Consider the following 15,773-nt stretch of genomic DNA (forward strand, 5'->3'; position numbering starts at 1 on the left):
AAAAAGCGTCTTTTAGTGTGTGACGGCTGCCAAACATAAAAATCCGCTAAAAGAAACGCTATAAATAATAAATCAAACCCCCCTTCATCACTCCCTTACCTAGGGAAAAATAATAAAATAAAAAAAATGTATTTATTTCCATTTTCCCATTAGGGTTGGGGCTAGGGTTAGGGTTTCAGTTAGAATTGGGGGTTTCCACTGTTTAGGCACATCAGGGGCTCTCCAAACGCGACATGGCGTCCGATCTCAATTCCAGCCAATTCTGCGTTGAAAAAGTAAAACAGCGCTCCTTCCCCTCCGTGCTCTGCGGTGCGCCCAAACAGTGGTTTACCCCAACATATGGGGTATCAGCGTACTCGGGACACATTGGACAACAACTTTTGGGGTCCAATTTCTCTTGTTTCCCTTGGAAAAATAAAAATTTGGGAGACTAAAAAAACATTTTGTGGGAAAAAATGATTTTTTATTTTCACGGCTCTGCGTTATAAACTGTAGTGAAACACTTGGGCGTTCAAAGTTCTCACAACACATCTAGATAAGTTCCTTGGGGGGTCTAGTTTCTAATATGGGGTCACTTGTTGGGGGTTTCTTCTGTTTAGGTACATCAGGGGCTCTGCAAACGCAATGTGACTCTGGCAGACCAATCCATCTAAGTCTGCATTCCAAATGGCGCTCCTTCCCTTCCAAGCTCTGCCATGCGCCCAAACGGTGGTTCCCCCCCACATATGGGGTATCAGCGTACTCAGGACAAATTGCACAACAACTTTTGGGGTCCAATTTCTCCTGTTACCCTTGGGAAAATACAAAACTGGAGGCTAAAAAAAAAAAATGATTTTCACGGCTCTGCGTTATAAACTGTAGTGAAACACTTGGGGTTTCAAAGCTCTCACAACACATCTAGATAAGCTCCTTAGGGGGTCTACTTTCCAAAATTGTGTCACTTTTGGGGGGTTTCAATGTTTAGGCACATCAGGGGCTCTGCAAACGCAACATGGCATCACATCTCAATTCCAGTCAATTTTGCATTGAAAAGTCAAATGGTGCTCCTTCCCTTCCGAGCTCTGCCATGAGCCCAAACAGTGGTTTACCCCCACATATGGAGTATCGGCGTACTCAGGACAAATTGTACAACAACTTTTGCGGGCCATCTTCTCCTGTTACCCTTGGTAAAATAAAACAAATTGGAGCTGAAATAAATTTAAGTTAAATGTTCATTTTTTTTATTTTTTTTTTTAAACATTCCAAAAATTCCTGTGAAACACCTGAAGGGTTAATAAACTTCTTGAATGTGGTTTTGAGCACCTTGAGGGGTGCAGTTTTTAGAATGGTGTCACACTTGGTTATTTTCTATCATATAGACCCCTCAAAATGACTTCAAATGAGATGTGGTCCCTAAAAAAAAATGATGTTGTAAAAATGAGAAATTGCTGGTCAACTTTTAACCCTTATAACTCCCTAACAAAAAAAAAAATTTGGTTCAAAAATTGTGCTGATGTAAAGTAGACATGTGGGAAATGTTACCTATTAAGTATTTTGTGTGACATATCTCTGATTTAAGGGCATAAAAATTGAAAGTTGGAAAATTGTGAAATTTTCGCCAAATTTCCATTTTTCCCACAAATAAACGCAAGTCTTATCGAAGAATTTTTACCACTATCATGAAGTACAATAAGTCACGAGAAAACAATGTCAGAATCATCAGGATCCATTGAAGGGTTCCAGAGTTATAACCTCATAAAGGGACAGTGGTCAGAATTGTAAAAATTGGCCCGGTCATTAACGTGCAAACCACCCTCGGGGCTTAAGGGGTTAAGAGTTTCTACCGGCTGTAACAAGTTTGAATACTTTAAGCCTCTGAAGCAAAAAAAATGAAATAAACTGAAGCTTCATAAACATTGATGACACCATCACCAAAGAACAAGAATTATCAAAATTAATAGTAGGTAAAGGCAGAGCATTGTCCCGGTAGATATCTTCGGTCAGCTCCTACACTGGTTTTTATAAATATACCCCAGTTTATTTCCCTTTATGGGGTGTTTGGCCATAAACCATGATGCTCAGTATCTGCAAAGTTTTTCTGCATGTATCTAAACCTGCATCCACCATAATTACCACCATCTGCACGATTTTGCTTCATGTGTCTGAATCTCTGCCCTGCGTCATGCCCAATGTGCATTACATTGGGTGGCGTGTCGGGTGCATGCAGCAATAGGCAGCATTATCCTCAGGGCACTATACTAACAATATAGCTGTATTCCTATGCACATCCCGCTGATGGAAAATTCTGCATTGCTGTGAGCGTTCATATGTCATATAACGGGCACAAGCAATATTTTCTGCCATTTTGCTGGTTAACTACATGGCAGCACTTCCCACTGTTGGCATTGATACTGTAAAGCTGGTGGGTGTAGCCCCATTGTGCCACGGGTCGGGCTTACCCTCTAGGGGCATGACTAAGTGACTACCGGGTATTCACTAGACTTAGAGCCTCTGATGGTGAGGATAGGCTGGGCCACCGGTGGACACCAGAGCAGTCCACGGGACTGCAGCAGCTGACCGGAAGTGTCAGAGACTTGGGTGCAGTGGGCGAGACAAAAGTCAGACGGTCCAAGGTTGTGGCAGGCAGCACAGGTACAGAATTAGTAGCCGAGGTCAGGAACGAAGAGATCAGGATAAACGAGAAGGCAAGCCGGGGTGATAACAGATGAGACAAAACAGGAATAAGCCAATGCAGGAGGTGTGCGAGTGGCCTGCGTCACAGATACTTACATGTTCACCCTCATTTAATGGTGGACTGCAGGTTCTATACCATTTGTTTAGCATGAAAACGATGTAGAGCAGTAAACTTCTTCCTATACCTCTGTAGCTCTTGAGAAACTAGCGTTCTAAGCTTCCACTAATAGCCTAGGAGGAGTTGTAGTACCACAGAATATGATGACAATAGGCTTGAGATCATTACACTGGTGAAATAGTATTAAAGGGATTTTGTCAGTAAGATCTATTCCCAATACAGCATATACAGGCATGCAGGTCTTGAAATCTCAATCCATCAACACCTTTATGTCTTCTATCTGTTGCTGCTTTCTCCAGTATTTGTAATTTTCAATCATATGCAAATGAAGCTGTAAGTGCCGGGGGCACTTACTGCTTCATATGCATATAAATAGAAATGTTAATTGGGAATGCAGCAACAGATAGAAAATATAAAGGTGTCAATAGATTTTCAAACAGATTCCCTTAAATATTTTGAGTAGCATCATCATTGCTTGTGTTTTAGAGAATAGTAATGACATTTGCAAAATTGTTACTGGCTAAAAACACTGCTTTTAGTCATTTTAGTTCCACCTAAAATCCACATTTAAAAATTGTCTTGTAAAATCGGAGTTTAGCCTGTGTTCTTTACAGATTTAGTGAAGTGCGTGACTGTGGTTGTACTCGGATGTCGGAGCACGGTGTCCTTACCAGTAATGCTCCCTGGCTTTGCGTTCTCCAGATCCTCCTCGGTAGCGCAGCTCTTTATGGACTTCACTATAAATTTGTCAGTCTTAGCACTATCGGTAGATGGGTTTAATAGCATTTTTCTCTCCAGTTCATCTTATTTCTGTCTTTGAAGGAAGATGAGATTTAGTGCAGGCTCTCTCAGCACTTAATGGGTGCGTGTGGCTCATGACATCATTTCCCTTTTATATGTAGCACCTAAGGGAGACTGAGTGAAGACCTGCAGCTTGAGAATCCATTACAATACTCAGCGGAGAAAGCGGAGGCTGATTATTTTCATGGCAAGCGGTCAATTTTGAGCTCTGTTTCATCTTGCTGTCAGAGAACAGTGATGTTAATGAGAGTGCTGAGATTTAACATTTGATAGCTAGCCGTCCGTTTGGATTTCAACCACATCCTCGGCCCAGCACAAGTCTCTCTTTTCAGAGTAAATGAATGGAAAAAAAGATATATATTAAAAAAACAAACGATGAATTTCCTTCAGCTCAGGTATTCACGTACAACGCACCTTTTCCCTAATTAGTTACTGTATCCCTTTATCTTAAAATCTCTTCTCATTCCTCCTCTATTTCGAGACCATCGGTGTGTGAGCATTTTCACACCATCCATGGGTTCCTACTAAATTTTGCTTTTTCTGCAGTTATTTTCACTCCAGATGAATCGCAGCCGATGGGCTGATTCAGATGTCCGTGCAGCACGGTCCAAACATGGCCTGGCCGTGGGTCTCCCAACCCAAGCGTGACACCTTCATATACTTCTATGAGGCCCTCAAACTCAGGCCAGGAGACCATCGGTCAGTCTGTGCATTGGGGTCCATGCTTGGACCGTGTTGGATGGACGTCTGGATCAGCCCTAAAAGGGAAAGGTCACATGAAAGGACCTGTTCTATGAGGCAGAGTAGATGAAGTCTTGATTGGAACTTGTAAGACATGGTTGTCCATGGATCTTAGTGAGCTCCTCTAGGCTAAGCAGCACTTTTCCAAAAACCATTGATCATCAGAGACATCCAGACTTCCGGGTCACCTCACTAGGAATAGGACATCACACTGACAAGTGTTTCCAATCAGGCCCCCCAATAAGTAGTTGTAGTAAAACCCAGTGTTATGGTGTTGTCCACTTATCCCCAAAATTGACAATTAGGTCTTCTTCTCCCCTTAGTTATGGTCCCTACACGTTGACACTTTCCAATTAGTACCGAAGGTTTCCCGAGTGTGTAGAGACATCAGCGAGGGGATTGGTGACACCCAGTTGTATAATTAATCATACTTTACCAGGAAAAATAACCGAGGAACATCACAATGCAGAGTTCTGATAAAAGAAGCCTACGGTGAATACCCTACTGTATTTACTAGAATGGACAATTTGGGGGTCTTTCAGGGCCCTTTTGATATTGCCCTTATTTTTGATCCAATTAAACTGCAAAATTGTAACACTATATAAAAGATAAATGGGTTAATAAAATGCACATGTAAGAGTATTTATATCAAGGACAATGTATTTTTCCATACACCTAATTTCCTCCCATATACGCAGCCCCTCAGAAGTTCACGTTGCAGCTATACGGTATCTATAGCCAGGCATATATCTAGCGTTGATTTACTATGTTCCATATTTCCCGAGGATTAGGCGCCACTTTAAAGCTTTGTTCGGCTCTATACATGATAACAATACTAGTGCTGTATGTTTCCCATGGCATACAAAGAAATGACTCCTCCAGTTTGGAAAACCTATTAGCGTTGAAGGCTGGTTGTCGGTAATTTATCACTGCTGGGAATACAAGTGCCGGTTAGTATCAGACTCTGAGAAAAGGGTTTATTGTCTAGGAGGATATTCTGTTTAAAATTGGATCCGGATAAATGTATACATCTGGAAAACAACAGAGCGCTTTGTCCATGATCTTTCCTTAAAGGGAACCTGTCACCCCGTTTTTTCCGTATGAGATAAAAATACTGTTAAATAGGGCCTGAGCTGTGCATTACAATAGTGTATTTTGTGGACCCCGATTCCGCACCTATGCTGCCGAAATACGTAACCAAAGTTGACGTTTTCGCCTGTCAATCAGGCTGGTCTGGTCAGATGGGTGTGGTGACATCGCTGTTTCTTCCCCCAGATCTTGCTTAGTTTTCCATTGGTGGCGTAGTGGTTTGCGCATGCCCAAGTCCCGAATCCACTGCACAGGGGAGGGAAAAGAGCGCGATCTGCGCTATTCCCCTGGTGATCGGTGGGGGCGGCCATCTTCCTGTGGCCGCGCGTGCGCAGATGGAGCGCTCTGCTGCTCAGGGCTTCAGGAAAATGGCCACGGGATGCCGCGCGTGCGCAGATGGAGATCGCGGCGGCCATTTTCCTGAAGCCGAGATGCGAAATGCAAGATCTGGGGGAAGAAACAGCGATGTCACCACGCCCATCTGACCAGACCAGCCTGATTGACAGGCGAAAATGGCGACTTTGGTAACGTATTTCGGCAGCATAGGTGGGGAATCGGGATCCACAAAATACACTATTGTAATGCACAGCTCAGGCCCTATTTAACAGTATTTTTATCTCATACGGAAAAAACGGGGTGACAGGTTCCCTTTAAAGGCATTGTGTGTCTGACAACTGCTATTGCTAACTGCTTGTCTGATGTGCACAGGAACGGATTCACATTCAGGCAGCACTTAATAAAGACAAGAATCACTCACCCCGCATTATACAGAATATTTAACATTTGCAAACTCCATAAGGACCTTAGACAGACTTGGTATTATCATCAGTTTTCCTGCAGTGTCTTTTCTCCTCCTTTCTTAAAAGAAGTTTATCAGCACAAAATGACTGTTCAAACCAAGCACAAGAGCTCAGTGCACCCCAGCTGTGGCCACACAGCTCAGCACATCTTCACACTAACTTCTTTTCCATCCACCTACACTGTCCTCTGGCTCCTTTAAATAGAGTACTGTCAATCAAGTAAGAGAGGGCGGAGATGGATGAAATACAAGTGGGTGGGAAGGTGTCCAGAACTGTTTGGCCACACCAAGGGTGCACCAAACTCCTGTGCTTGATTTGAACAGATCAAACAGATACTGGTATCCTTCATAAATACGCTAAGGGGGTGATTCATCAAAGCTTTTCTGGCAGAAAAAAGAACTTTCAAATGTCACACTTTTTTTTTTCGCAACATGAGATTGGGCAAAAAAAAAGCAACTTTTGGCATTTTCATGACATTTTCACCCCAGCTCTGAAAAATTGGGTGGAACAGGGGCTGGATTAATATTTTCGGCCCACTATGTGCCTCGCCTGATTTATTAAGAGTCCTGAGCCTCTTAATGAATCAGGAGTGTCTGCTCCAAAACACCCCCCTTATCAAGACCAGTGAGAGAATCAACCCCTAAATGTTTTGGGAGGTCCCCGAGATATCTTCTACAAAGACATATCTGACAGTCATCTATATAGTCATTATCACTGCCTCGTATGATTTCATACCGGAACTGGGTGTCGTTACTGGCTGTTAGGAAGCAGTCAGACAGCTGTAAAAATTGGCCCGAGCTCAGAACACAATGCTCGGACTGGTCAGCGCCTCTCCCGACCTGAATGTGACAGCTTCATACATTTCTAAGCCGCTGTCACGCTCTGGTCGGGAGAGCCGCTGGCCAGTCCGAGCATTGCGTTCTGATCTCGGTCCAGTTTCTACAGCCGTCTGACTATGCCCTTAGTCTATTTCGGTAACCGTGACATAGGTGGTTCATCTTCATATTTATTGCTGCTTTAGGGAATGTTTACATGGTGCAGAATTGCTGTGGATTTTTAGGACGGATTTATTACAGTAGTACCAGAAGGAATGAGATTTTTCCACATGCCATCCACACTTTGAAGAGTTTTAGTCCACGGCATTTTCATTTATGTCTTGGATTTTCACAGCAGATTTCCTCCCTTTCAATAAATGGGATAAAATCTGTGGTGAATCTGCAGCAAAATCACACAGTATTCCTTATATATTTCTTTAAGCGACGCGCTTAGAAGTGTTAACCTTGTCTACTTTGATCTTTCAGAAATATCTCCACTCGTTAAAGAACAACCTTCTCCAATATCAAAGATGAGACCGGTTACTGCCAATGTAACCACCATGCCGGTGAACACGGTAGTATCGAGGCCGCCACCACAGATACATGTTGCCCCTCCTTTGTCTTTGGAACCCACAAGCAACCTGTCTATCAGCTTGGAAAGCCAACTGGAGGCCTTCTTAGATGGAACTCTACCGGCAGGAACGAGCATTCCTCACCTAGAAAGCCATAGTGATGGCCGAGATACATTTTCTTTAATCGATGATCTTCACAGCATACTGGACCATGATCCCACACCGATGGAGACCACGGACACTCCATTCATTGCAAATAGCTGCTTATCCCTAGATCTCCAAGATGCCAACCTGGACAACATGGAGTGGCTGGATATTACAAGTTCTGGTTCTTCTCTTACCCCCTTAAGCTCCACTATCCCCAGCATGTTCTCCACTGACTTTTTGGACACTAACGACTTACAGTTACAATGGGAATAAACGTGAACTGTAGATGTGGGATTTTAATATAGGCTGGAACATGGTTGTAATTGCCGCAGTTACACCAAACAGCAGGCGACAAAGTGATCTGCAGCTTTTAACTGCACTGGATTCCCAAAAATGTTACTGGCGGGCCACCAGGGAGAGACACTACACTGTACCTTAACGGTAACCAGTCCTGGTAGGTCAACAATGCTGATTGAAAGCATTAGGAGATTGAAAAATAGAATGATCATTGGGGTAATTGTACACAAACTACATTAGCGATGGTGTCTGTATGGTTGTTTTTTTTTTTTCCACATTTTTTTCCACTAAAGTAACTGCACTTGACTGTTCCTGTGAACAGGCTGAGCCAACAAAAATACACGGCAAAGCACTGACTGGTTCAGGGTTCACTCTCTTCACGAGATACGCGAAGACTTTGCATAAAGCGTAATTGGCTATAACTGTCATGGCAGCATGATCTAAACCTTACATTACTAGAATCTACATTTTACTGCCATTTTCCTATCACATCCTAAAGAGCGTATACATTTTTTGTTTTCTTAAAAAAATGCTAAATTTTACATAAGTAATGTTCACATATCATTACACAAGGGTATTTGTGTTGCTGGAAAATGCAGGTTCAGTGTATCCGTTTTACAGAGCAGTTTGTTATTTTTTTTTTGTATGAAACTTTACAGATCATGTTGGTTTTGCTTTATTTTATATCGCCTTTTGTAACCGTTGAGAACAAAGGGATTTTTACGGCCTCCTCTCTGAAACTGACTGTAATATACTGTACAGAATTGTGTGAAATAATGTTTTTTATGGAGAGGTCGCGTGCTAGAAATTAGGAGCACAGGCTTTTCTTTGGGGGGGGGGGAGAATTCCCAAAACGGCATGCACCAAACTATAAAGCGGTTAGACTAGACTATATCAAATTCTAGTCTATTATGTGGGAGAAGAAAGGGATATGGGCTCAGACGTGTCCACTACAGAGAGACGTGTATATAGAATATTTTTTTTGAAACGTTGTAAATATACTTATAAGCGCAAATATACCAATGGAGAAATGAGATGATGATGTAAATATATAAAATAGACTGGTGTTTTCTTGACTAAGAGTAGCTGCACGCTATTTCTGCATGTAATAATGGGCATAATTCTACAAGGAGGGGAATCTGCCATAGTCATGCCTGGCATTTCTGACTTAATTCATGAGAATAAAATTAAAAAAGCGGTTCCATGTTACTCTTTTGGAGAGTAATGATTCGCAAAAATATCATCCTGTCGTCACTGGTTCCAGGAGTATGCTACTGGGGTGACAACCCTTACGTTCAGTTTTAGCCACCATACCAAATTTTTGAAAAATTTGGGATTTTTCTTTTCTTTTTATTTTTCAGGTTCTTTAAGTAACTAAAAAAATCTCCACGATCACATTAAATGATCCTCATGTTAAATGCTCATTCTGCTTCTCTATAGGAAATTTTAAAATGTAAAGGCATGGTCTGGTATTACATAAAAGGGTCTATTTCTTCCAATTCAAGACGATAAAGCTTTGCCTGTTATTGCATCTTGGCCCCACTTAAGATCACGGGGTTGAGCTGGATTACCGCACAACCCATGGTTAAGGGTGACACTGTTTTTGGAAAATAGCAGATCACAGTGTAGAGGGATCATCCTTATTCTCATTTGCACATGGAAACACGAGAAGCAATGGGATGAAACTAAAAGGGAGAAGATAAAGATTAGATATTAGAAAACACTTTTTGATAGTGAGGGTGATCAATGAGTGGAACAGGCTGCCATGAGAAGTGGCGAGTTCTCCTTCAATGGAAGTCTTCAAACAGAGGCTGGACAGACATCTGTCTAAGATGGGTTAGTGAATCCTGCATTGAGCAGGGGGTTGGACACGATGACCCTGGAGGTCCCTTCCAACTCTAACATTTTAGGATAATGTAGACATCGTCGTTAATGACTCCTTAGATTCATGACTTTATCTGTGCTCGTGTATAGATACTGAGGACCTTGTCTCTTTTCCTTCGCCCCATGCATGACTTTATATTTGACTGCGTATGGCTAGCTATGTTGTTACAGATCACGGAGTATCCGCTAAAAAAGCCATCAGGGCCAGTGTCTCGTTTCATATCAGTTTAGTACAATCAGTCTTTAGGACGTCTAAAAGAATATTAATAAGGCCGAGCTCCACGTATATATTTTTATGGTGTGTGATACGTTGTCCAACAGTATGTATTATTGGGAGTAGCCCCAGCCGGCTGTCAACATTGCTCATAAAAAGAAGCCCTATTGTAAGGTATGTGTATCCGTAATCTGGGGAAACTCTGGAAAAAGTGGATATGGTCTAATTTATGCTATACCGTATTACTTTCCAGTTCATATAATTAGTGTTCTCCTATGTGGCTTTTAAATGTTTTAAAGGGAACCTGTCATCTGTCCTGATGATGCAAAGCTGCAACCCCATGAGGGTTTCCTAAAATGGCAATAATGAGGCAAGAAAAAAAAAGTTATAAGAAAAGTCCCTGAACTTTTTGAGCTTATAGCACATGATCCTTCAATTGTGATTCTATTCTCAGTAGTGAGGTGTAGAGCAGAGGTGTCAAACTGAATTCCTCAAGGGCCGCCAACAGGTCATGTTTTCAGGATTTCCTTGTATTGCACAGGTGATAATTTAATCACCTGCACAGAATGATTCCAGCACCTTGTGGAATGCTAAGGAAATCCTGAAAACATGACCTGTTGGCGGCCCTCGAGGAATGCAGTTTGACACCTCTGGTGTAGAGATTCCTGTCCTCAGTAATCCCATTTGGCATTCAAATGGATGAAGTTGTGCCACTGTGTTTTCGGGTTTTTTTGGGCTGGGTAGGTGACTATCGGTCAATCTACACTTGCTCCCGCAATGGTTAGCTTTACATTCAGCAGTGATTTGATGTAGCTCATGCCGCCAGTTTGTTGGTTTGATAATACTCATTAGTTTTGATATTTTACTCCAATCACCTTAGGGTTGTCAGCTTATTTAGCAATGTGCGCACCTATTGTGTATTTATATTAAGGCAAATCCTTAAAGAGTACAGTATAATAATCATATTCCCTAATCATTGAGAGGTTTATCTATCATAGTTCATCTGTAAAGGGCTCTTGCGTTTACTAATTTTGTGCTTTTATAAGTGAATACTTTAACGTACACACCGTGCCTCAGAGCCAAGATTGTGGGCTGAATAGATATTCTTTACTTCTTTGGACACAAGACTGTGGAGAGACCAAAGTCCTTATTTGTGACTGATCCATAGACTGTATTGTCTAGAAATCTGTATATCATTGTACACTGACAACTCGACCCAGGCAACATATGACACAGTGTAAGTGTCAATGTACAGAAACCTTTTAAACACCTTAAGGGGCTATGCCCACGATGCGGGAAGTAAGCGGATCATGTGCAGATGGTACCCGGGGTGGAGGAGAGGAGACTCTCCTCCAGGCCCTGGGAACCATATTTGTGTAAAAAAAAAAAGAATTAAAATAAAAAATAATGATATACTCAGCGCTGCACGCGGCCGTCCGGTCGCAGGGTTGCTGTGCGAGCAGGACTTGCGATGACGTCGCGGTCACATGACCGTGATGTCACGAAGGTCCTTCTCGCACAGCATCTTTGGAACCGGAGCGCCGCATGCAGCGCCGAGGAGATCGGGACGTCAGAGGGTGAGTATAACCATTTTTTTATTATTTTGAACATTACTATTGATGCTGCATATGCAGCATCAATAGTAGGAGTAAACCCACAGCGGAAACCGCAAGACAAACCGGTTTTTGCCCTGCAGATTTATCAAATCCGCTGCGGGAGAACCCGCAGAGCACCCTCCCTACGTGTGCACATAGCCTAAAGGGAATCTGTCAGCAGTTTTTTTTTCTACGGTCTCTGAGAGCAGCCTGATGTAGGCAAAGAGAAGCTGAATCCAACGATGTATCACTTAGTTTACTGGGTGCAGCTGATTTGGCACATTCAGAGTGTTTAGATTTAGCAATACAGCAGAGCTGAGGAAGCTAGCCCCGCCCACACCAGGCTCTCTGTGTACAAAGTTTATAGACAGTGAACTGCTTATCACAGGAGGGGGCGTGTCGGACGAGCATGCATGCACAGCAATGATAAGCTCCTGGTGCTAAAACAACAATCATAGTCAGCAAACAAAACCACAGAGCTTTATAAGAGAGGAAATCTGTGTTTTAACCCTTACCTCATGCTGTCTTCAGTTGTCATAGCAAATACTTGCTGACAGATTCCCTTTAAAGGGGTGGTCTCATCTTATTACATAGGTAAAATTGAAAAGTGCTTGTAAAATCAAGCAACTTTTAAATGACATCTTGTTAAAAATCCTATCCATTCTGAAGAAAGGAGGGATCTTTAATTTATAGCCAAGGTTAGGTCTTCATGGCATAGACCTGTCCAGCTTGCAGGTGCTGCTCTGAAGCTGGCCGCATCCAGTATCTCTGGGCTTCTCTCATGCTGCAAAGGCAGAAGTGCCTCCACTAGCAACTTGGGTCAGCGCAGCATTGGGGCCAGCGGCTCAGCCATACTGCCTGACCCAACAGTCTTCAGGAGCGCACCCCACCTGCAGTGGCAAGGGAGAGGAAGGGATACATACCTTTCCTGAAAAATGAACATGAGCAACCCCTTACATGTCGGCATCAGTGGCCTCTAACTTGTGGGCCCCTAACCATTGGGACCTGTTGGCATTTATACTCTTACCACATATTGTAGTTCACTGGTCTAAATGAACCAAGAAACACATAGAGCCTGCGATATTCACAAGGAATACAGATGACAAAGTAGCATTTTTTTAGGTATTTAAGAAAAATAGGTAAATATATATAAATATAAAGCTAATTAACAAGATTGCCCTATTATTTATTGTATTCCCTTACAGTGCCTTCACAGGACGAATGAAGCATTACAAGGTGCCTGTTGGAAGCAATGGGTTGTCTGTGTAATGCAGAGACATGCCAGGTCCTTCACAGTGACAGGTTTGTAGCTAGATGGGAGCTACTGAATGGAAGGCCATGCTCTATTATCACTGAGTGCTCCAGTATGGGATCTGAAGTTTCTCTCCTGAGCTGTCGTCATTTGCGCCCTTTGTGATGTTTCTTATACACACAGTACAAGAGTTTATATAATTACTGATCGTTGCCTTTCCCAATATCACAGCAGTCCTGGTCATCTTCTGTGCCATATGAGCACCGATGAGACTAGCCAGATCACAATGACCTCTCCTAAGTCCGAAAGCTCCATTTTTAATGCAATCCTATGAGATCCCCAATGCGAGTTTTATAGGATTACTTTGAGAAAGCGACGTCTGTAAGTAAGAATCTTATTGACTTTCATATGGTGGAGAAAAGAACCAGAACTGCTGTGATATCGGGAGAAAGCCGCAATCAGTACACAGAATCGACATTGCAAAAGATGGTCTTGGGAGTCATTCTTCAAAATAGACAAGATCATTAACCAAAATTACTGTATTCTCCAAGATGGCGTAAGACACACTAGGCTAAACACAATGAGGATGAAGCCGCACAAGTTAACTTGCCAAAGTAAAACATTGCGATGATCGTGTGCTTAGGACTTTACATGGAAACCTCAAAAATGAATTCCTAATACCTTAATAAAGTGGTGAATGGTTTAGATCCATCTTTACTATTGTCTGCAGAAGAATTATTGTGATGTTCTGTGTTCTTGGTCGCTCGCTGCTTTAAAATGACATGACTGCGCTGCCTCTGTAAACCCCGGTAGATCTGAATGTGACTTTGTCCAGGGGCCCATTCATGGATTGCCTTTCTATGAGATTTTTTGATGCCTTTGTATTTGCAGTTTGCACCCCATGCGATCAATTCCATATCATGATGTTCGAATGCCAGATGTTTTGCACATTGTACATATTGTATTGCATACTGTATTTTTATATGTGTAGCACATTTATCATTGGATATTTTGTACATAGTGGCAATGTTGTAGCTACTGATAAATTGTTGAATAGGAGCATCATTTTTTCTGCATTTTTTTGTGTTTCAAAATAAAAATAAATTCCTTTTATGTCGGTGTCATTGATGTTTCTTTTGATAAAACATCCTCGCTCGACTCCTGTATTGTTACACCTTCTGTTCTTACATCCATCATTTTATACTAAGCACAACATAAAGTAATAGTACCTGACCGTGCTCACATTAAGTAAGATTCTTCTGTCACATCTTCTCCCTGCTAATAATAAGGACTCACACTATATTATGATAAGAAGTATATAAGGCCACATTAAGCAGAAAATATTATTTTAAAGCTATGGTAGAAATTGTGAAATACACCTTCAGGTTCTTCATTAAAACGATGTATGTGCCAAGTGTGTGTTGCCTTGAAGGGAATTATCAGCAGGTTTTTGCTATGTAATCTGAGAACAGCATTAGGTAGGGGCTGAGACACTGATTATGGCGATGTGTCACTTATTAGGCTGTGTGCTGTTGTTTCAATACAATGAGTGTTTTATCAGCAGGAGATTTACTGCTTGGACTTGTTTCTTTGTGCCTCCTGGTCCAACCACACCCCCAGAACTGATTAGCAGCTCTCTATCACTATACAACGTACACTGAAAGCTGTGATGTGGACAGAGGCAACTTTCTGAGTTCTGCTACAGCTGAAATACATAAAATAATGCATACTCTTGAATTGCATCCCCGTCATGTCCCCATCCTCCATGCAGGTATTCTATTTACTCTGGCTACAGTGTCATAACCCATATGACCGCTGCAGTAAATCACTGGCCGCAGCGGTGAGGTCAGTGATTGACATCTGTAGTCACGTGATGTGCATCAGATGTGACGCTGCAACCAAGATAAACAGAAAACCTTTCATACGTATTCGTAATTCATGTGCTGCTGTAGCCATGACTGCCCATGAAGTGAAGGTCTATAAGGAGTTTATTTTTCTTCTAGTAAATCCTTTTCAGTAGCTGCTGCCTGCAGTTTAGCTATCAGGAACAAGGAAACAATATTATATCCTTCTTGTGCCAATTTTAAAAAATAGCCTCAATAATTCTGGTTTTTATGTTCCTTGTGGTCAGAAACAGACTTCATCCATTCTGGTTTTATGCCTCACGTACAGAGCTGTGTAAGCAATTTGTGAGAAATAAGACATCCTCGTATGAGGCTAAAATATGACAGCTTGAGAAATCCTGGCCAGAAATGAAATTTGGGCTAGTAAAATATGCGGTTCCTTCAGATTCTGCGTAAAATAGTTTTCATCCATCTACCATATAAAGTGGTTGGAGAATTGAAGGAATTTTCCACTTTACCATAATTGTTTCTTATATAGAACCAACTGCCTGTTATGGAGCCTGGAGTGGAGATTTACTAAGTGAAATGCAACAGAAATCGGTCTCAAATGGCAGCAGGAAAAAAGAGAACACGGGACAAATGATTAGTTAAACTTTATAATGGCCATTATGTAGTGTAAGGAAGAAAGGTATGTGTCGTATATCTGCATGGGCCACTCAATCTTATGTTATTTTGATAAATGTGGAGTAAACAGTACAGAATAACTTGTATCTGGTACAGTGTTTATTCTACAGTCTTTTACTCTTTTTTGTTACCAATTTAGTCATGTACTCATACTTGCAAACCATCCTGATTGTACTAGGGCATAGTGATGAGCATACGTGCTTGTATAAAGTGTTATCTGAGCATGCTCGGAGCTAACAGAGTGACT

General features: G+C 41.9%; 1 protein-coding gene across 5 annotated transcripts in view; it reads left to right on the forward strand.

The window, feature by feature from the left end:
- The window catches only part of MRTFB (myocardin related transcription factor B), a 149,792-nt gene extending 135,681 nt beyond the window's left edge, over positions 1-14,111 (forward strand). For all 5 annotated transcript variants that reach the window (XM_077275161.1, XM_077275164.1, XM_077275162.1 and 2 more), the window contains exon 15: positions 7,524-14,111. In XM_077275161.1, the coding sequence (XP_077131276.1) occupies positions 7,524-8,029 (506 nt within the window). In that variant the 3' untranslated portion in view covers positions 8,030-14,111. The remainder of the gene's footprint in view (positions 1-7,523) is intronic.
- The last annotated feature ends 1,662 nt before the right edge of the window (positions 14,112-15,773 follow it).

The sequence above is a fragment of the Ranitomeya variabilis genome, chromosome 7, assembly GCF_051348905.1.
Source record: "Ranitomeya variabilis isolate aRanVar5 chromosome 7, aRanVar5.hap1, whole genome shotgun sequence".
Lineage (NCBI taxonomy): Eukaryota > Metazoa > Chordata > Amphibia > Anura > Dendrobatidae > Ranitomeya > Ranitomeya variabilis.